We start from the raw sequence: 20,951 nt of genomic DNA, 5'->3' as shown, positions 1-20,951 counted from the left end.
AAGTCACCAGTACTGATGCACGGGTCTTCCATATGGCCTTAGCTAAGTGCACTCTTCACAAAGTGAAGGGGCTCAGGAGCCCAGAGTACTGAACCAAACCCCATACAAGAGCTGTCCTAATAAGCCTGCCAGCCTGCTCCAGATGGGGCTGAGGTAAAAGATGGCATTTTATGCTCAAGACTGGTTACTAAGTACACAATAGGAAAGTTCTTCCTTGCAGAATTACAAATTTTCACTCCCAGATTTAAAACAATGTCACAGTTGCTTGTACTGTTTTAACTAAAAAGTGCAGCTTACAAGAACTGGATGGAATTTTCAGGGGGAGCCAGGATATAGAATTACTTTTATCCACTTATTCAAAAAAGCATTCAGGCAAAGTAATAGATGCAGGAAGGTCTAACTGAGTAACTAAAATATCAGACTAACAACAACATCCTTACAAATGGTAATATTTTCAGTGGACAATGACAAGCAAAGGCAACCTTTAGGAATATAGCCTACAGTAAAGCTTCATCAAACAGCAATATTTGTATATTTCACAGTCTAGAGGAACTGAAAAAAGTATCAGAACTAGACCACGTTTACTGAATATTAAACAGATGAATAATGAGAAGCAGAAGAACTTCTGAGCTTCAGCGGCATCAGTAGGTGGGGGGAGACTTTCATATTTCATTGAGACTTACACTACTACAATGCAATACTTGTTCTAGTATTTCCTCTCTTTAGATTAGGGGTATCATCAATCCCATTCACGGAGTTGTCAAAAATCATTTCCTTTTCTTCTCCACTTGCATTTTTCAGGTCCTCCAAAAGAGGATGAAGATCAATCTTAAAACAAAAAATATTTTCCCTTGTACTAGACAGAATATAGTTTAAAATATCTGATGCACCCAATCTCACAATCTGTAAGTACTAGGAAGTGACCAGGGACAGGGTTTAAAAGGATCTTTCCTTAGAGCTAGGCAACACAGAGAACCATAGGAGATTTTTCCCCCCTGGAGCAAGCACTAGGAGATGAGGAAGAGCACTAGGTAAGACTCTCATGATTATTTTCATTCAGGAATAAAAACTGAGCAAAGTCAATATTTGTTCAGTAGAAGATCAAACATAATAGCTCTTACGGTTTCTGTGTAAGGAAATACACAGATCCTTGCAAACTCCTTTTTTGCTTTACTCAAACAATTCAAAGAAGGGAGTCTTACGCTTTTTACATTTACTGCATTCATTTGGCCTCCTGCACTGGTGCCCTGATTAACAGTAATCTGTTGTACAGTTAAGTGGACAGGAAAATGGAGGTGGGAGGAGAGATATTCAATCAGCAATGACTGACTGTAATAGCATTATGCACATGATGTATTTTGGATCCGATCCACTTTTTTTTTAAAATGCAATGCATTACCACATGATGCATTCTAGCCGTAAGAAACATGTATGTGAATAATGGCAAAACTCAAACATCGTTGGGTGTAGATGGGAAGTAACTTGATAGGAAGAAACTGCCAAACCACTTTGCTACTCATATTGGAGACAGGAAACATTTGAAATAAAGAGGGGGGGGGGGAGGAGAAAGACAGAAAAAGCTTCAACAGAGCAGAAGTCAATATTAAACAGCAATTCATGAAAGACCGACTACATTCCATGCATTACTTCTTAGCTTCCATTTATTAAAAAAGTCTAGTTCTCAAGAGAAACTACACACAACTCAAGTGTAATCTAAAGGCTAAGAAATCAGAAGGCCAAAAATCAACTAGCCAATAAATAAAGCCTCACAATTTAAATTAATCTTTTGATTTTGGGGGAATCTTACTCAATATATCTGAACAACTGGGGGTTGTCAAATGAGATCAAAAGTCATATCATATCCTACTATTACTCAAAAAGTCTCATGGAGGTTAAAGATATATTCAAATACTGGACAGAAATCTGGAAGGATACTAACATACTGAATGAGGTTGCCCACCACCCAAACACATTTCCAGCAGTAATTTATATCCTGTAGACCATCTCAAAAAATATGTAAACATCTCTTCATATTCCTCCATCTTATATCACTTGTCTTTCATATTATCCACAACTTTAGCTCTCTTGTCTTCAAAAAGTCTGTTTCTACAGATGGTTGCTAACAGGAAAAAAAAAAGATATATACTGCAATTACCACATTTTGTATACCATCACATGCCTCCTACACCATTTTCAGGCTACCTGTTCTTTTTATCACCTAGTACTTACCTTAATTTTTAATATAAGCCTAGCAAGTATTCTGCTGAAAAGCTGGACAAACACAAGCAAATTCCATTAATTCATACCATGTACTCCTCAATGCCCTGAAGTTATCTCTACAGTTGTAAGCATAAGGCATAAAATCCAATACCTAGCTTCCAATAGTGTATAGCTATAGGAATCTAACACTGCAACTTATAACACCATAAACACCACTCACAGAAGAATGCAATTCTGATGACCAAAACTTTATAGTAGTAAAGTATTCTATTTCCAAAATTTGCAGGTATGTCAAATGTATAATAAAGAAAGCTTTAGACCTTTCAAGATCAGTCATGCCCAATAACAAAAGAAATGTGGTAGAAACATTACAGTGAAAAAAGGAAAGTTACACATGGTTGTCTGAACACAAAGCACAATGTGAACAATGAATGAATCCAAGGCCAGGTCCACACTGTGGGGGAGGTCAACTTAAAGTATGCAACTCCAATTAAACAAACAACATTGCTGAAGTCAATGTACAATAACTCTAGGTTGGTGCCATCTCCATATCAGATATCAACAACAGAAATGCTCCCATTAACGTCTCTTACTCCTTGTGACAATGAGTACCGGCACTGATGGAGGCGTCCTTAGCATTTGATTCACCAGGTCTGTACTAGACTTGCTAAATCAAACCCCATAATATTGATGGCAGAGCATTGTTTCTCCAGTACATGGAGACATGGCCTAAGTCAATGACTACACTTGGATCTGAGAGTATGTCTACAGTACCACCCTAGTTCGAACTAGGGTGGTTAATGTAGTCATACGGAGTTGCAAATGAAGCCCGGGATTTGAATTTCCCGGGCTTCGTTTCCATAAAGCCGGGCAGCGCCATTTTTAAATGTCCGCTAGTGCGGACTCCGTGCCGCGCGGCTACATGCGGCACGGACTAGGTAGTTCGGACTAGGCTACCTAGTCCGAACTACCGTTACTCCTCGTTTCACAGTGTTTACGGTGTAACTTTCCTTTTTTCACTGTAATGTTTCTACCACATTTCTTTTGTTGTTGGGCATGACTGATCTTGAAAAGTCTAAAGCTTTCTTTATTGTACATTTGACATACCTGTACATTTTGGAAATAGAATACTTTACTACTATAAAGTTTTGGTCATCAGAATTGCATTCTTCTGTGACTGGTGTTTACGTTTCATGAGGAGTAACGGTAGTTCGGACTAGGAAGCCTAGTCCGAACTACCTAGTCCCTGCCGTGTGTAGCCGCGCGGCACAGAGTCCGCACTAGCGGACATTTAAAAATAGCGCCTCCCAGCCTTATGCAAATGAAGCCCGGGAAATTCAAATCCCGGGCTTCATTTGCAACTCCGTATGACTACATTAACCACCCTAGTTCGAACTAGGGTGGTAGTGTAGACATACCCTGAGAAAGTAGTTCCTTGTTTGAACAGGCATACTGAAGCTAGTGTGCTATAAACAGCACTATAGCTTCAGTAACTAGCTCAAGCTAGGTGCCCTATGTATCTATGAGGGCTGAGATGTGCTTGATTTGTTCCAGAGCTAGCCAAGGTTGAGCTGCAGCACCTCTAGGCCTGGACGTTCCTAGCCCCAGTATCTTTGGGCTTGCAGTGTCAGTTAAAGGAAAAAGAGCTCGAGCCTTGGTGCCTCTTTCACTGTAGAATTAAGCACTGGATCTGTGCAAATCTGTATTAAGGGCAGTGAACCAACGCCACTGTTCCTGATACTGGCAATGCAATACTACATTTAGTTCATTAGCACAAGTATTTCTACTCGAGCTGGGAATCACACTCTTTGCTCCATGTGTAGATGTAGTCTGTTTACTAATCAATGCAAAAAGAAATTCTATAGCAAGATATTCTATAGCAAGAAGTGATTCTTATGTGAAAAGTTAAGTGTCTTTCTTATGGGCAAAGATACTGCTTTTCAAATTGAGAGATCTGAATCTGTTCATCATTAATACTACTTCACAATGAGTAGTAGTACTACAATACTGCCTAGAGCCTTATTTTGTGGGTACTATGTGACCACATTAAGAGAAAATCCCAGACCTGAAAAGTTTATACTCAGACAAGATAGACAATGTGTGTACAAAAGGGATATAACATGAAGCTAGATGATTAGGAATGAACTAGAGACTCAGAGATGGACTTGTCACCTAGGAAATCTATGGATTATCTGAAAACAAAAATTGAACTCTGAAGTACCAGTCCAGTGCTTTAACTACAAGATCATTGTTGGTGCAGGCTGGAAAATGCCAAGGCTGAATGTTTTTCTAAATGTGCCCATTTCAAGCAAAGATTTTTGAAAGAAAGGTTGTAAGGACTTGGGGAAGCATTTTGATAAAGCTTAAAATTGAATGTTTAGACTTTGAGACCATAATATTTCAATTATCTCTGCTGAATGTCATTATTTTAAATGCACACCATACCATGCAAATCAGAACAAACATTTAAATTGACAAGAAATTATTTTTAAATACTTCCCCCCTCCCCACGTTTTAAAAGAGAAGGAACACTCAGACTAGCACTATTCCTCTTGAAATGAAAAATCCAGTTTCTACTCATCTCTAATATGTATTTATGTTAAAGCATATTAGAGCGAAAGTAGTATACAGGCATATTCATCAGGCATTACAACTCTGAGTATGCAGAGATAAAAGGTATGCTTGCTGGGTTGAAGTATTTTATCACCGATCCAGTTACAGACTGTAGAAAGAGTAACTTTAAAAAATAATGTTATTTATGGGCCTCATTTTCCACAGTATCACATCTTGTGCAATCATTTGCTAAATTCTCAACTATAATAGACGTTACTATAATGGGAACCATAATGCTAACTTGTGTCTAGTGTCAAGTAGCAAGAAATATTGAACAGAAGTGGCAAAACTCAGATTTGATCATGAACTGTACAATAACTCTAGAGCGGCAAAGAGAATCAGACTCCAAATATGAACATCCAAAGTAGCAATATAAACTATGAAAGACAAACACTCAAGCAGAGAACAGCTCACATACCACTTTTAATCAGAAGTACCTTGGCTTCAACAAAAATGTGCTGAAGTAAATTTCTGCATTCCCATAGCAGTTCTGCAAATAAATACCACAGTCATTTAAATCTAACACTGGAGTTAAGGAACAATCTCCCTTCTTCTAGTACAAGAGATTATGTAATAAATAGAAAAGCATGTCCAACAGAATAATAAAGTAAAAGCCTTCCTAAGAATACTGAGGAGTTATTTTCCCTCATGCAGGTGTAGCCTGCATGAAGCACAATATGGTTCTCTCAAATTAAATGTATGCTTACTGAGTGGTGATGCCTGAAGCAAAGATCAACTGTCAAAAAAAAAAAAAAAAAAAAAGATATTTTGTCCCTCAAGATTTGGCAATTTACAATACATAAAAGGTATAATGTCTTTACATTAATAAATGTTAAGAGACTATATGCATAGAGATGGATAGATAAAAGCCCATGTATCTCGCATTTCATACAATTTTCTTGCATTACATAAAATTAAAATATTTCAGCAACTCTTAAATTAAACATGTCATTGCTACCATTTATCCAACAACATGTAAAGTGACAAATATGAGAAAGTATCACGAGTTTATACATTAAATACCATTTAAAAATAATCCAGTAAATTCATTTTAAATGAATACAAGTGAAATCCTGACCCCAGTGAAGTCAATGGCAAAATTTCTATTGACTTGGAAAGAGCATGATTTGAATTCTATATGAATTATGACAGAAAAAGTATAAGCATAACTAAAAATGTGTGCAATAACTACAATGTGTTACTTTACATTATCTATGTTTACTATACACATTTCTTGATAAAGAACAGTCAAAATTAAATGCATTGTACATGAAATATATTAATTCCTGAACTATGAGCCTGTATACAATTTCGTACTGGAGAACTATTATGAACCATCACAAGTTAAAATATACATCAGGCATTAAAACAGTTTATAGTGCAAGATTTGCTTGCTGAGATGAAGTATTTTATCACTGGCCAAGTTATAGATTGTAAAAACAGTGACTTTTAAAATTATTTTATTTATGGGCCTAATCTTCACAGCACTGTATCTTATGCAGTCATTTTCTCTTGTGAAAAGTGTATATAAAATACCTGCCACTCAGATTTAATAGTGTTTACACCCACTTTACTCTCACTTTGCACAGAGCCAACAAGTGCACAAAAGAGGATGATGGTAGAGAACCAGACATCAATCTTAAATGATGGGGAAAATTGTTAGCTGTTGAGAGATTTTCCCTTCAAAATATAGCCTGTCCCAACATAACTGTGTTGTATTTTCACAAAATTATGTATTTCCCATGCAGCATTAGCTAATGAATCTCAAAACAGAAAGGAATCATTAACAGAGAATGCCTAGGATTGTCACATTTCAAATTTACAGACCACTTTAGTCAAAGTTCAGGTAATTACAAGCTATATCTGCTAGATAACAAAAAATGATGTGAAAAACTAGTGAAGTATGGGAAATATGAACAGTGACTACAACCATAAATGCTTTTAAGTGCCAAGAATGTTTAACAGTGATGAAGGTTTAAAACATGATTTGGTTTTCAAGACAGATATTTTAAAATGATTACTGCAAAGCAAAGCTAGCCAATTAGATTGTGTAATATATGGGAATCAAGTCACAAAAAGTGTGTCAAATAAATTTGTTCTCAAAAGACAGCTGCCAAAGGAAGTGTCAGTATTGTTCTCCATTCTAGTCCTTTTACAAGAAATTCTCTTTTTATCCCTTATTGTGTATCTGATTATTTGTGTATGTGTAGGAGGGTCTGAACCTTTCTATTTCTTTCCCAAGTTACAGAGAGTCAAGATTTACATAATATAGAACTTTACACACTTTATTAGCAAAAAGTTCGATACAACAAAGGAATACTATGCAACCACTATGCAAATTTACTGTGCAACCACTTCTAAAACATACTATTCATAAAGCTCAGTGTGACAGGGTGGACCAGGCCCCAAAAGCCCCTGCTGGAAGCTTTCAGCTTTGCCACATCCTGCTTCAGAAAGCCATAGAGAAGTCCTCAGGCAAGCTAGACTGGCTGCAGGAAGAACCCACCAATTAGGGGCCAGGAAGGCCTATAAGGAGAAGCTGCAGGACCAGCTCCAGAACAGTGTTTCTGGAGCCTTGAAGAGGGGTAGAAGGTAGGTGGATGGCTGATGGAGGGAGTAGCAGCACCATGGAGAGCTCCATGGGGAGAGAAATTGTGACTGAGCTAATGAGGTAAGGTAAGGGCAAGAAAGCAGTCTCCAGGAGAGAAGCACTGGAGGCACTACAGGTCTGACCTCCCAGGTCCAGCACACTTGGGACCTGAGCTGTCCAGAACCATGGAGTTTGCTGGACCGGGGGAGGTCAGTGCTTCACTCCCGAGCTCCTCTCCTTGTGGTGTTGCCACTGGCCCACCATGGCTCTCCACCCCACTGCCTGCCTACTTCCCCAGAGACTCCCAAGAAGGGACTGCTTCGCCAGCCCTGCTGCTGCAGGGTTTTCTCTCGGGTTCCCAGCTAGGGCCACTCAGCTGCTGCTAGCCCAGCTGCCACCAAAGGTTTCCCTGCCTGTGCACCCTGCCGCTAGGCCACCCCATTGTTGCATGGGATTCCGTGGGTTCTCCTGCCAGAGCTGCCTGCCTGCACCAGCCCCATTTTAACAGGGACAGGAGAAATTCCCCCCAGAGGCTGCCCAGTCATCTCAGCACCACTGCACCAGGGGTTTGCTGGGGTTTCTGGTCAGGGCTGTCCAGCCATAGGCAGCTCCACTGTAACTGAGGTTCCCTGGTTTGGGTCAGGTCTCCCTGACCCCCCCAATGCCAGGGATTCTCCAGCATGGGTTGGGGCTCCCCAGTAGCCACTTGGCCTCACTGAAGCCAGAGGTTCCCTAGCTGGGGTGAGGGCTCCCCAACCACCACCGGACCACACTAACGCTAAGGGCTCCCCAGCCACTGTTTAGTCCTGTTCCCCAACCAGGGCAGGGGCTCCCCAGATGCTGCCTGGCCCAGCTGGGGCTCTCCAACCCCTGTGTTACTCCCACCTCCAGGGCTCTTTGGACCCACAATGATGTTGCCAGACTATAGAGTCCCAGATTTGGCAGACTCAATCTGTACTCTCATCAGGAGTGGGGGAACAGATTGGGAGATTATACAAAAGGAATTGAGATGGTCCCCTGTTAAGGATACACCCTGGAAAAGATTTTGAGTATTTTGCATACAGGTATGACTCTGACAGAGAGCTGAGTAACCAAAAAAGGCTGGCATACTGAGGGAATGCAGGCATATGCACTCGACTAACTGAGGGTGATCACAGGAGGTGCATGTCATCCTATTACACTCAGAAATAAGGGTTATATTCCTTATTTACATTTCTTCCCTCATGGTTAGAATTTAAGAATTCAGACTCAAGAAAACATTGTATGCCATCTTAAATTGTACATAAATTTATATAGGGAAATGTAAATTGATGCATTTTGATGTACAAGTGTGACCTGACCAGTCCTGAACCAGGGAATTTGCCAGACTAGAAAAGATTTGTTGTCACAGCCTCCAGTGCCAACTCTGCCAGTTGAATGCAGGGGGGAGAAGACTACCTCCAGCCCTTGCCAGGCTGCCTGTGGGCCTTCCTGCTGCTGCCCCAGCCAGACATCCTGCTGGGCTCCAGCAGCTTGCACTGCCAGGGGCTGGCTCTTGTCCTAGTCAGGTTGCCAGGGCTCCAGTCCCAGCCCTGTGGCAGCCAGAGGGCTCTAGCCCCACTTCCGTGGGCTGTCCAGGACTCTGGCCCCATGCTGCCATGCGTTGCTGGAGCTGCTGCCGACCCCAGTCCCGCTGCCATGGGCTGCCAAGAGTGCAGGCTTCTGCCCTGTGGCAGCCTGCAGGCTCTGGCCCCACTTCTACAGGCTGCTCAGGGCTCCTGCCCTGGCCCTGCACTGCCACAGACCCAATCCTGTGCTGTTGGGGGCTGCCCTAGTCTAGTCCCAGTGCCACAGGCTGTCAGGAACTGTCAGGGGCTGCTGCTGACTCCAGCCACACTACTGGGGGCTTCTGTCAGACCCAACCTCTGCCCTATCCTGCTGCTTCTCCCTGGCCCCTTCAGGACTGCTCTCTTGTCACTAGGAACTAGGGTTCTCTGATCAAGGAACATCCCAGATCACCATGTTGCCAGACCAGAGAATTCCAGTTTTGGGAAGTGCACCCTGTACTAAAAGAGCAAAATTGTTTTATGATTCTGTAAACTTGCATTTCACATTCTAAACACAAATATAAGTCACCATTTCACAATACATTCAGGAAATAATTCTGCCATCCTCTTACCTTTTGCATTGCCATTCCTTTTTCTACCAGTCTCTAATCACAACTCAGGCTTTGCATCCACTTTTGCATTCTAACCCTAAAAATCTGTTTTCATAATTGTCTTGCCCACCAATACATCTAATTATTCTGCTTCATGAAGCCCTTTTCCTAACATCCCATACAAGGTTTTACAAGTTATGCTACCCATGGTAAATTGCTTCCTTTTTCTCCTTTATCTTCTCCCCCTTCAAATGAGGATCTGAAGTGCTTGAAGATGACTTTGATTAGTCCCTAACCATTCAGCCTGACTTTCTTCCTGTTTACCTGATCTCTCCCCCCACATACTAAAAAAGACTTCTAATCCTATTTCTCCCCTTCTGTCCTTTCAACCTTCTTGAGTACACATTTTAGTACGTATTACTTCAATTTCCTCTCTGCTAGTATCTACCTTGGTGTATTTTAACATACGTTCTATCCTCACAACAACCACCAATTAAGCAACTCACAAGGTTTCTTTTCTCCAATATACCCTTCCTTGATCACTATATCCTCCAGGAAACACAGTCCTCTTCAGATTTTCCCACTTAAGAATACCCCTTCAGCACATCATCTATCAGCTCCTTCCTTTACAAGTCCCATTTTAAATCATCTACAAGTTCCATTTTAAATCATCTACAACCTCTCATCATATTAAACTGAATGAAGAACTACATAATTTCAACTCGAGATTTGGTACTAGGGGAAAGGAGTAGGGTGTTAACTCAGTATAATATACATTTACAGTAAATGCAGATCACAATGTTAACATTCAGTTAGCAAAGTGTCTTACTAATTTATATTAAAGGTGTATAAAGATTATACTAGATTCTAGACACATGGACAATGTGAGTACACATTCAACACCAGTATGGGAGAAATCTGGACAAATAAGATAGCTATTATAACTGTAGGACTGAGCTCGTAAAGAGGAACAGTACTGTTAGCTAGAAACAAGAAGGCCAAGTAGAAGCTTTTAAGAGCAGTAGCAACATGCACTGTAGTACAAAGTGGCTGAACAAGACAGACATTCATCCAAGGGTTCTAAAAGAACTCAACTGGGAAATTGCTGAGCTATTATCTGTGGTTTGTAACCTATCCTTTAAATCGGCTTCCGTACCTAATGACTGGAAGGTAGCCAACGTGACACCAATATTTAAAAAGGGCTCTAGAGGCGATCCTGGCAATTACAGACTGGTAAGTCTAACTTCAGTATTGGGCAAATTAGTCAAAACAATAAGAATAAAATTGTGAGGCATGTAGAAGAACATAATTTGTTGGACAAAAGTCAACATTGTTTCTGTAAAGGGGAATCCTGTCTTACTAATCTATTAGAGTTCTTTGAAGGGGTTAAACTTGCAGACAAGGGGGATCTAGAAGATATAGTATACTTAGATTTTCAGAAAACCTTTGACAAGGTCCCTCACCAAAGGCTCTTGTGTAAATTACATGGCCATGGGATAAGAGGGAAGGTCCTTTCTTGGATTGAGAACTGGTTAAGAAAGGGAACAAAGGGTAGGAATAAATGGTAAATTTTCAGAATGGAGAGGGGTAACTAGTGGTGTCCCCCCAGGGTCAGTCCTGGGACCAATCCTTTTAAACTTATTCATAAATGATCTGGAGAAAGGGGTAAGCAGTGATGCGGATGATACCAAACTGTTTAGGATAGTCAAGACAGAAGCAGACTGTGAGGGACTCCAAGAAGATCTCACCAAACTGAGTGATTGGGCAACAAAATGGCAAATGAAATGTAATGTGGATAAATGTAAAGTAATGCACATCGGGAAAAATTACCCCAACTATACGTAAAGTATGATGGGGGCTAATTTGGCTACGACAAATCAGGAAAGAGATCTTGGAGTTATCGTGGACAGTTCTCTGAAAACTTCCACAGAGTGTGCAGCGGCAGTCAAAAAGGCAAATAGGATGCTAGGAATTATTAAGAAAGGGATAGAAAATAAGACCCAGAATATCTTACTGCCCCTGTAGAAAACTATGGTACGCCCACATCTTGAATACTGTGTACAGATGTGGTCTCCTCACCTCAAAAAAAGATATTTTGGCCTTGGAAAGGGTTCAGAAAAGGGCAACTAAAATGATTAGGGGTTTGGAACGGGTCCCATATGAGGAGAGGTTATAGCGACTGGGACTTTTCAGTTTAGAGAAGAGGAGACTGAGGGGGGATATGATAGAGGTATATAAAATCATGAGTGGTGCGGAGAGGGCCGATAAAGAAAAGTTATTTATTAGTTCCCTAAATAGAAGAACTAGAGGACACCAAATGAAATTAATGGGTAGCAGGTTTAAAACTAATAAAAGAAAGTTCTTCACACAGCGTGTAGTCAACCTGTGGAACTCCTTGCCAGAGGAGGCTGTGAAGGCTAGGACTATAATAGAGTTTAAAGAGAAGCTAGATAATTTCATGGAGGTTAGGTCCATAAAAGGCTATTAGCCAGGGGATAAAATAGTGTCCTTGGCCTCTTTTTGTCAGAGGCTGGATAGGGATGGCAGGAGACAAATCGCTTGATCATTGTATTCAGTCCACCCTCTCTGGGGCACCTGGTGCTGGCCACTGTTGGCAGACAGGATACTGGGCTAGATGGACCTTTGGTCTGACCCAGTACAGCTGTTCTTATGTTATGTACTACTCATTTGGATCCTGTCACTTGCCATCTCTGAGGTAAAATGACAACGCACACATTATTGAAAATGTTTCTCAATGTCCACTTCATTTTGAGTTGCTATTGTTTATCTATCAGGTACAAAACTAATTTAAATCTAGAGGGACATGGTTAAGTGTTTTAAGTCACCTTGCATGTGGTGTAGCAGCTGTTCTACAAGTGTTGAAAGATTAGTTGCCATGTTAGTATTTTACTAAGACGCAGAAGCATCCTAAAAAACATATTTACAGTATGAAACATGGTTAAAGTAATGAGATGCTACATTAACATTTTCTTCCTTTTCTTATCCTGGGAAGGTCAAGACTTTAAAAAAAAATGCCTAGAGGTCAACTGCTAAATCTCTGTTTAGGGGTCTAAGTAATTTTCACATTTCACTGATTTCCAAGGGACAATTGGATGCTCAGCACTTCCGAAAATGACACCACTCATTTAAATACTGAAATAAGTAATTGAATTTGTTCCTAAACTTCATTTATTCTCTCAGATTTGGGCCTATAGTCCTTAACCATAGTCCCTACATAGGGATATCTTCCAAAAGGAAAATAGACAAATTTACTGTATTACCCTCTACTTTCCCTCAGCTTCTCTTTTTCCTACAATTTTCTCCCAATTAGATCCAGTATTTTCTTTTCTTCTCTAGTCCCTCAATATGCCCTCGTAACCCCATTCTATCTTTGATGGATAGGAGTGCTGGCTAGCATTCTGTGACTAAAGAGTTAAACTCAGATAGCAAGGGGAAGTTGGCAGGAAGCCTATAGAACCAATGGGATCCAGTGCTGAAATCTGAATTGTAAAGCTATAGCTGTCTGCTGCTTTTCCTTCATGTAAGTTTTAATCCAGGAACTGGGGAAGCAGGATGGTTTAAATCCATGTGCACCCCTGGCCTGCATTCATTGTATCTAAGCTGCAGCCCAGAGAAACTGTTTCCCTGTATTTTGTTTGTTTTCCTTAGTTGCTCTGTAATACAGGTAGTCCCCGGGTTACGTACAAGATAGGGACTATAGGTTTGTTCTTAAGTTGAATTTGTATGTAAGACGGAACTGGCTCCAGATTCAGCCACTGCTGCTGAAACTGACCAGGGGCTGACTACAGGAAGCTGGAGGCAGAATTGCTCTGCCCCCAGCTTCCTGGAATCAGCCACTGATGAGTTTCAACAGCAGCTGAATCTCAAGCCTGGGACAGAACAGCTGGGCTGCCAGGTAGGTCCAAGCAGGACCAACCCGGAAGCACCCCAGCTGCTCTATCCCAGGGTCCACATCAAAAGCCTGGTCTGCTGGGGAGGGGCGCACTAGCTGCGCTCCCCCCCCCCCCAGCAGACCAGGGACACGGGGAGCAAAGCTACAGCCGCGGCAGGGTGCTGCGCCTCTGAGACTTTGCTCTGGCAAAGCCTCAGAGGCACGAGACCCCGCTGCCACTGCGGCTTTGCTCCCGGTGCCTCTGGTCTGCTGGATACGGTTCCCAGCAGACCAGGGGCACCCGGAGCAGCTTTTCTCACCCCGGAGGTCGAGGTGGCGGGACTGCTGCGCTCTGGGCGGTCCCGCTGCCTGCGAGGTCCGGGGCGAGAAAGCCCCGTTCGTAAGTGCGGATCTGATGTAAGTCGGATCCGCATAACTCGGGGACTGCCTGTATTATCTAGAACACCCTGATAGATGTTTGTCTCACCAGCTTCTAAATATCCTCATCACTGGAGATTCCAAAACCTCCCTAGGAAATTTATTCCCGTGTTTAACCAACCTGACATTTAGGAAGTTTTTCCCAATGTGCATCCTAAACCACCTTTGCTGCAATTTAAGCCCATTGTTTCTTGTCCTATCTTCATAGTTCAAGGAGAACAATGTCTCCTTCTGGTAACAACCTTTTAGGCCTCCTTAGACTTCTTTTCCAGACTAAACAAATCCATTTTTTCCAATCTTCCCTCATAGGACTTTTTTTTATTTTTCCACTTTTTCCCTTGAACTGTGGCACCCAGAACTGAACACGATGCTCCAGCTGAGGCCTTAGCACAGACTAGAGCAGGAGAATTGCTTCTTGTATCTTGCTTACAACACTCCTGCCAATGCATCCCACACTGATGGTTGCTTTTTTGGAAACAGTGTTACACCTTTGACTCATTTTATTGATGATCCACTATGACTCCCCCCTCCCTTTCTGTATGACTGCCAAGGAAGGAGTACTTTTCCAAACATCTCATATCAATATTTTCAGTGATGTTGAAAAGGCATTAAAACTGTTAAAGAATTCACCACCTCCACCTCTCTCTTCTGCTGTCATTTACAATGAAAAAGCGACGAGGAGTCCTTTGGCACCTTATAGACTAAGGCTATGTCTACACTAGCCCCCTAGTTCAAACTAGGGAGGCTAATATAGGCATTCAAAGTTGCAAATCAAGCCCAGGATTTAAATATCCCATGCTTGATTTGCATCTTCCCAGCCGGTCCCCATTTTTGAAATTTACAAGTCTGGACTAACTGCCTGCATCTACACACAGCAAGGAACCAGTATTTTGAATTAAAGCCCTAAATCAAACTACCTGTTATTCCACCTGCAAGGACTTTTTTGATTTTGTCCACTCCTGTAAGGAGGTTAAAAAGGTAGTTTGATTTAGGGGCTTTAATTCAAAATACCGGGTCCTTGCCATGTGTAGACGTGGGCAGTTAGTCCAGACTTGTAAATTTCAAAAAATGGCGACCAGCTGGGAAGATGCAAATCAAGTGCGGGATATTTAAATCCCGGGCTTGATTTGCAACTTGGAATGCCTACATTAGCCTCCCTAGTTCAAACTAGGGGGCTAGTGTAGACATACCCTAACAGATTTATTGGAGCATAATCTTTTGTGGACAAAGACCCACTTCATCAGATGACATGCATCTGCCCACGAAAGCTTATGCTCCAATAAGTCTGTTAGTCTAGCCACAGGACTCCTCGTCGCTTTTGCAGATTCAGACTAACACAGCTACCCCTCTGATATTTGACAACTAAGAAACTCAGTGGCATTCCACTGCTTGAAGTTCTTTTCAGGTGATGGAATTCTGTGTTTTGCTGTTCCAATGCACTAGGTACAGACCTGGGACATTAAAATTTCTCCTGCCTGGCATTTGAAAAAAAAAAAAAAAAAAAGGGGCTTGGTTTTGTTTCACAGGAACTCAGTGTTATTCAGTGGAAGTCATCCTGTAGGAGTAGTGGAATGTTAGAGTTCTAGGACTCCAAAGACATATAAAAGTGTCTTTGCCAAGAGATGCAAAAATATCCAGTTGCCCGAGTTAGCTAGTTGTCAGACACCCACCACCAGCCCATGCCAGGCTCGCAGAACTTGGCCTGTGGGGCTATTTAATTGCAGCGTAGATTTCTTGACTCCAGCTGCAGCCCAATCCCTGGGACCCCACCTTTCAGGATCTATAGCCTAAGCCCAGAGGTCTTCGTAGCAATGAAATGCCCCCCCCCCCAGCTCAAGCCACACACACGGGACTCAGCAGGTATGGGCTAGTGACAGTTGTCTAATTACAGGCAGTCCCCGGGTTACGTACAAGATAGGGACTGTAGGTTTGTTCTTAAGTTGAATCTGTATGTAAGTCAGAACTGGCATCCAGATTCAGCCACTGCTGAAACTGACCGCCAGTTCTGACTTACATACAGATTCAACTTAAGAACCCCAAGTCAGCTGCTGCTGAAACTGATCAGCGGCTGATTCCAGAGCAAAGCCTCAGAAGCGGTCTGCAGACCAGGGACACCGGGAGCAAAGCCGCAGCCGCGGTAGGTTCCCGCGCTTCTGAGGCTTTTGCTGCAGCTTTGCTTCCCGCGCTTCTGAGGCTTTTGCTGCGGCTTTGCTCGCGGTGCCCCTCGTCTGCTGGGGACCGTCTCCAGCAGACCAGGGACACCGCGAGCAAACCCGCCGCGGCTTTGCTCGTGGTGTCCCTGGTCTGCAGGAGATGGTCCCCAGCAGACCAGGGGCACTGGGAGCAGCTTTTCTCGCCCCGGAGGTCGAGGTGGCGGACTGCTGCCTGCGAGCTCCGGGGCAAGAGAGCCCCGTTCGTAAGTGCGGATCCGACGTAAGTCAGGGACTACCTGTACTTAACAACCAAATATGCTTTATTAGTATAACTTTGTTTTGTTAATAAAAATCACCTGTTTCAAGGATGATTACTTGATTCTTGTATCCTGGGAAGTAGCAGGAAGTCTGTGTACGCATGCCTAAGACTGAGAGGTCAGCTATCAGAGACTGCCATTTGTTGTTGTTGTCCCCCCCCCCCCCCCCCCAAACTCTCTTGAGGTAAAAGACCTTGGGGTACTCCTCTGGAAGAAGTTCAAGTGCTTCTTCCTGGGTTTCAGAAGAAGGAATTTTCGTACTTAGTAGTACTTTGGCCTCTCTCCCAAGGTCAGGGAATTTTCGTACTTTGGCCTCTCTCCCAAGGTCAGGGAATCTGTAAACTTGGCAAGTTTTTAAGCAGAAGCCTATAGAGACAAGGTATTTAAGGTTGCCTGCAGGCTCCCACCTTCTGTACTCGGAGTGCCAGAGTAGGGAACACCCACTTTCATTTCTTCCTTCATTTTTTTCTTTAACCCTCTCACTCTTTCCCCTCAAAATAAAGTGTAGTCCACAGTATATAGTTTCAATTACACCAAGGTAATTGCTAGGTCTTTGCCCATGAAAGCTTATGCGCCAACACTTCAGTTAGTCTATAAGATGCCACAGGACTCCTCGCCACTTTTGCGGATTCAGACTAACACAGCTACCCCTCTGATACTTGACACCAAGGTAAAGTAGATGTCAACCTACTGTCTACAGTAGAAGTAACCCGATTTATATGCGTGTAAAGAGACGATCATCTCTTTTCATGTGTACAATACAGAATCATACAAATTTCTTTCTAGTTGCTAGTGAAGACATGATTTCCATTAGCACTGCTAGCTGTGTAAAAAGTTTATATGATAATAGGGAAAAAAGAGCGATATGAACTAAGCCACCTAAGAGATGAGATACATTGTTTTATGGAATTGATGCCTGACACTCAAAAGAGATCCTTTTGTAACCCTTTGAGCATTGAGGGAGAAGGGGACTTTTCTGGAGACCTCTCCCATTTGTTTAAGCAGATAATTCAGACAACGGATTTGTTAACATAACTGGAATTTCAAAACAAATATATGAGTTTTGGTAGCAGTCAATAACAATATAAAAAAAAAGCAAAATACCCTGAGTTCTATTATTAATACTATAAATCTCAAAGAGCAAAGCTAAATGTTACAGCTTATGATTGTTCAAGGCAGAAGTACCATTTGTTTTAAAATTTCCATTTAAATTTTCAAACAAAATTCTTCCAGTGTTTGCATTCTACAAGTAGGAAAGAAACTAAATATGACCAAAAGCTAACAAATTAAACTAAATGTTTTTAGTGTTCTTAACCAAAAGGCAGACAAATGATATTATAAATAAGAATGTGAAATTTAATTTGAATAATTTAAATTGTTAATTTGATGTTGGTTTTAGTGTTTTTAACCTTCTACCTCTCCCAACACTATCCCCCAGTCTTTAATGAGTTTAACAGCTATTTCTTTGACCTTTTAAATTGACATTCAGTTTACACACAAGTGCAAACTGTGATCATTTCTTTGTTTGTGGGTTAGCATTACTTTCAATTGAACAAACAACATATACCATTCAATTCCATTATTCACACAACTAGGTCTAGTCCCGTGTTTCTCAACTTTTTTTTATAAAGTATCCCTTTCTCAAAAGAAAAAAATAAGTACCCCCAGTACCTACAGTTTTCAGACAATTTTTTCCCTACCATTGCAACACATTTGTTTAAACTACTTAATCATAGCTGGGCAGGTGATGACATTTTTGGGTGTAAAAAGTACAAAAATAATAAAGTGCTGTAAAACTTAAAACAAAGTCTTTTTTCTCCAAATTTCAGTTGTGTTTATGTACCCCCCCAGACTTCTGTCAAGTACCCCTAAGGGTACTTGTACCACTGGTTGAGAAACACTGGTCTAGTCAATTTCACAGTGGATCTCATGAACTAGGTCACACAAACAGTTTAAAGCCAGCCACACATTCCTATTTTTGAAGTGTTTTAATGGGGGGCAGAAGAGGGAGGGATAAGCCATATAAAGCCACACCCATTGAGTTTAAATTATTTATTTAAAAAACTACAGTTAGGGCCAAGTTCAACTGGACAGGACTTCTTTTCAGGCCAACACAGGGTGAAATGAGATCTCTCAAGATACAACCTCAACCGTGCAAAATCAAAGGTATCTAACGTGCTATTGTAACTCGTCCAGAGCTGTGTCAGTGACTGATGTATTCATAGTGAACACGAGGAGAGCCCCTTTTGCCAGCACATGAGCAGGTGCGTTGCTATGGCTAGAATGAGAGCTGTGGAGCGGCAGGGAGCCAGTCAGGCAATGGACAGCGGGCCTGGTGTCAGAGAAAAGTGGGCAGCGGGTGGGTGGCCACGCAGGTGTTTCAGGGCTGCCGGCACAAGTGGCGCTGGGGCAGGGACCCCGGGGCTGGGGCGGTGGCGCGGCTGACGGGGCCCAGAGTTGAGGAGGGACAGAGCCGCCCACCCTGCAAGCCCAGCAGAGTCCGGGGGCAGGCGCGGGGCAGCGGGAACAAGCCCCCCCCCCCAGTCCCCTACCCCCGCCTGGGCCGCGCCTGGGCGCGGGGAACCCCAGCCTGCTCCCCACCCGGGCCGGGGCTCGCCGGAGAGCAGCGAACGGTTCTACCTCCTTCTTCTTCTGTCCGCCCCCGAGCTGCACGCAGAGCAGCAGCAGCGCCAAGAGCAGGCAACTCCCGGCCGGCAGGTGCAGCAGCCACCGCGATGCCCTGGTGCCCAGCGCCATGTTCCCTCCCCCTTCGGGCGCACCTGCCGCACCGTTATCCACCTCTTCCCCACTGATTGGACGCGGCCTCGGCCCATCACAAGCAACCGGCAGCACAAAGGCTGTTGGGAAATGTAGTTCTGTCTCCCCCTGGCCCTTCCCGGCTTGGGACGCGCCCCAAGCGCTCAGGGGCGTTACACACGTGTAAGTCTTTCAGGCCGCTCCCAGAGGCTGCACTGAAATAGGGCCCGATCTGGCCAAATGACGTTCATTGAGCAAACAGGGCTTCTGTCAGAAGCAGCAGAGGATGATGCTTAATACATGTGTGCTGGAATAAAATGCATAGAGGGGAATTGAGAGCCATAAAACAAAACTCTACACTAATCATAGCCTCGACTCGATTTTTTTCATAGCTCTGTTTATAACAGACTGAAAGTTGCCACGTACCATCTAGTTCCACATTATGCTGAAATTTGAATACAATCAGGAGACAAGCAAGCAATTACTTCTCTGTAGTTATCTCTATAATAGTTCTGCCATATTCAACCTACAGGCACAGGAAGTTAAGGTGCATCGGGTGCTGAAGTGCCTGCCAGTTTTGTGCTCAGTATCTCCAGAGCTGTCCCCATCCTGGGGTCCCATCTGCCAGCCCATACCAAGGGCCCTACTGCCACCCAGTGTCCCAGATGCTGGCCCCATGCCTGGGGTACTGGTCACCAGTCCCAGGATCCAGCCACTGGGATGGCCCCTCACTCATTGTCCCAGTCGCTGTGTGATCCTTGCTACAGACCTTAGGGCTCTTCTCCTGGCCCCATCTAGGGCTCTGCATCTGCTGGGGTGGTGAGGAACACAGACATGTAAAGGGAAAGGGGAGACCCAGCTCAGCACATATGAGGTTGGTTGTGCCAAGAAATGGATTGGGATGTGCTTGGAATTGGATTGTGTCTCATAAAACCATTCATAAAAGAGACAGAATCACCTAGCAGCTGAAAGGGTCTTGCTCGAGGCAGCCCTCCTACCGCCATCCAGAACTGTCTCAACTGTGAGCCACCCAACCTCCAAGAGCCCTTTGAGGGCTGAAGCTCCTCCTTTGAATTCGTATGGGAACATTGCTGGCAGTTCCTCCTTATCAGGATGTGTCATAATCATGAGGGTTGGCCAGCAGCTGGGGACTAAGGGGTTAACTATGTCTCCTGTCCCTAGCCAGGTATCTGGTCAGACAATAACAATGCACGTAGGGATTTCAAACTGGGTCAAAGGAATTTTTAACTTTTCTTTCCTTTGTCTGAGTCAGAGAGGTTTCTTCCAGGTAACAGGAGGATGCGAGGCCATCTCTCTCACCAAGAAAAGTCTTCTCACGATATGTAAGTAGGGAAAAGTTTAGCTAGCCCATCAGATTTTCTTGTTTGGGAATCTGGAATTGAGGTCTGTGCTGTTAAAAATGTTTTTTCTTTCTTTAAAGTGTTTTCCTTTTGTAACTAAAGTCCTGAGCCCAGAGGGTTCCCCTACGTATCTAGATTAATTGGTGGCTCTTTTCCATCTAGTCACTATGCTTGCAACTGTATTTTTGCTATGATAATAAAAGTTTGTTTTCTTTTTCTTATTAACTGGTATTGGCTCTTTTTTGTGTCCTTGGAAGTCTGGCTGGCTGGCTGACTAGGAGTCAGCTACCATAGACTGCAGCTTGTTTTCTCTTTTCTTTTTAAGCTCTTTGGGGAAAAGAGCTTGGAGTTCCCCTGGGATTGGTTTCAAGTGTTCAAAAGCACTTGATGGTGGCAGCAGATAGTCCCCAAAGTCCGGGTATTAGGATTTCTGGAGGAAGTTTTGTATCAAAGCCTGTAGAGACAAGGTTTTG

General features: G+C 43.0%; 1 protein-coding gene across 1 annotated transcript in view; it reads right to left on the bottom strand.

Annotated features, from left to right (window-relative positions):
- Positions 1–19,162, bottom strand: part of TUSC3 (tumor suppressor candidate 3) — a 274,534-nt gene extending 255,372 nt beyond the window's left edge. Inside the window, exon 1 of the mRNA XM_075930369.2 lies at positions 19,001–19,162. Within this exon, the coding sequence (XP_075786484.1) occupies positions 19,001–19,117 (117 nt within the window). The 5' untranslated portion in view covers positions 19,118–19,162. The remainder of the gene's footprint in view (positions 1–19,000) is intronic.
- Positions 19,163–20,951: the final 1,789 nt, after the last annotated feature.

Source organism: Pelodiscus sinensis, chromosome 4 (assembly GCF_052426305.1).
Source record: "Pelodiscus sinensis isolate ZL-2025 chromosome 4, ASM5242630v1, whole genome shotgun sequence".
NCBI lineage: Eukaryota > Metazoa > Chordata > Testudines > Trionychidae > Pelodiscus > Pelodiscus sinensis.
The sequence above is the reverse complement of the archived record's forward strand: the minus strand, read 5'-3'. Positions and strand labels throughout refer to the sequence as shown.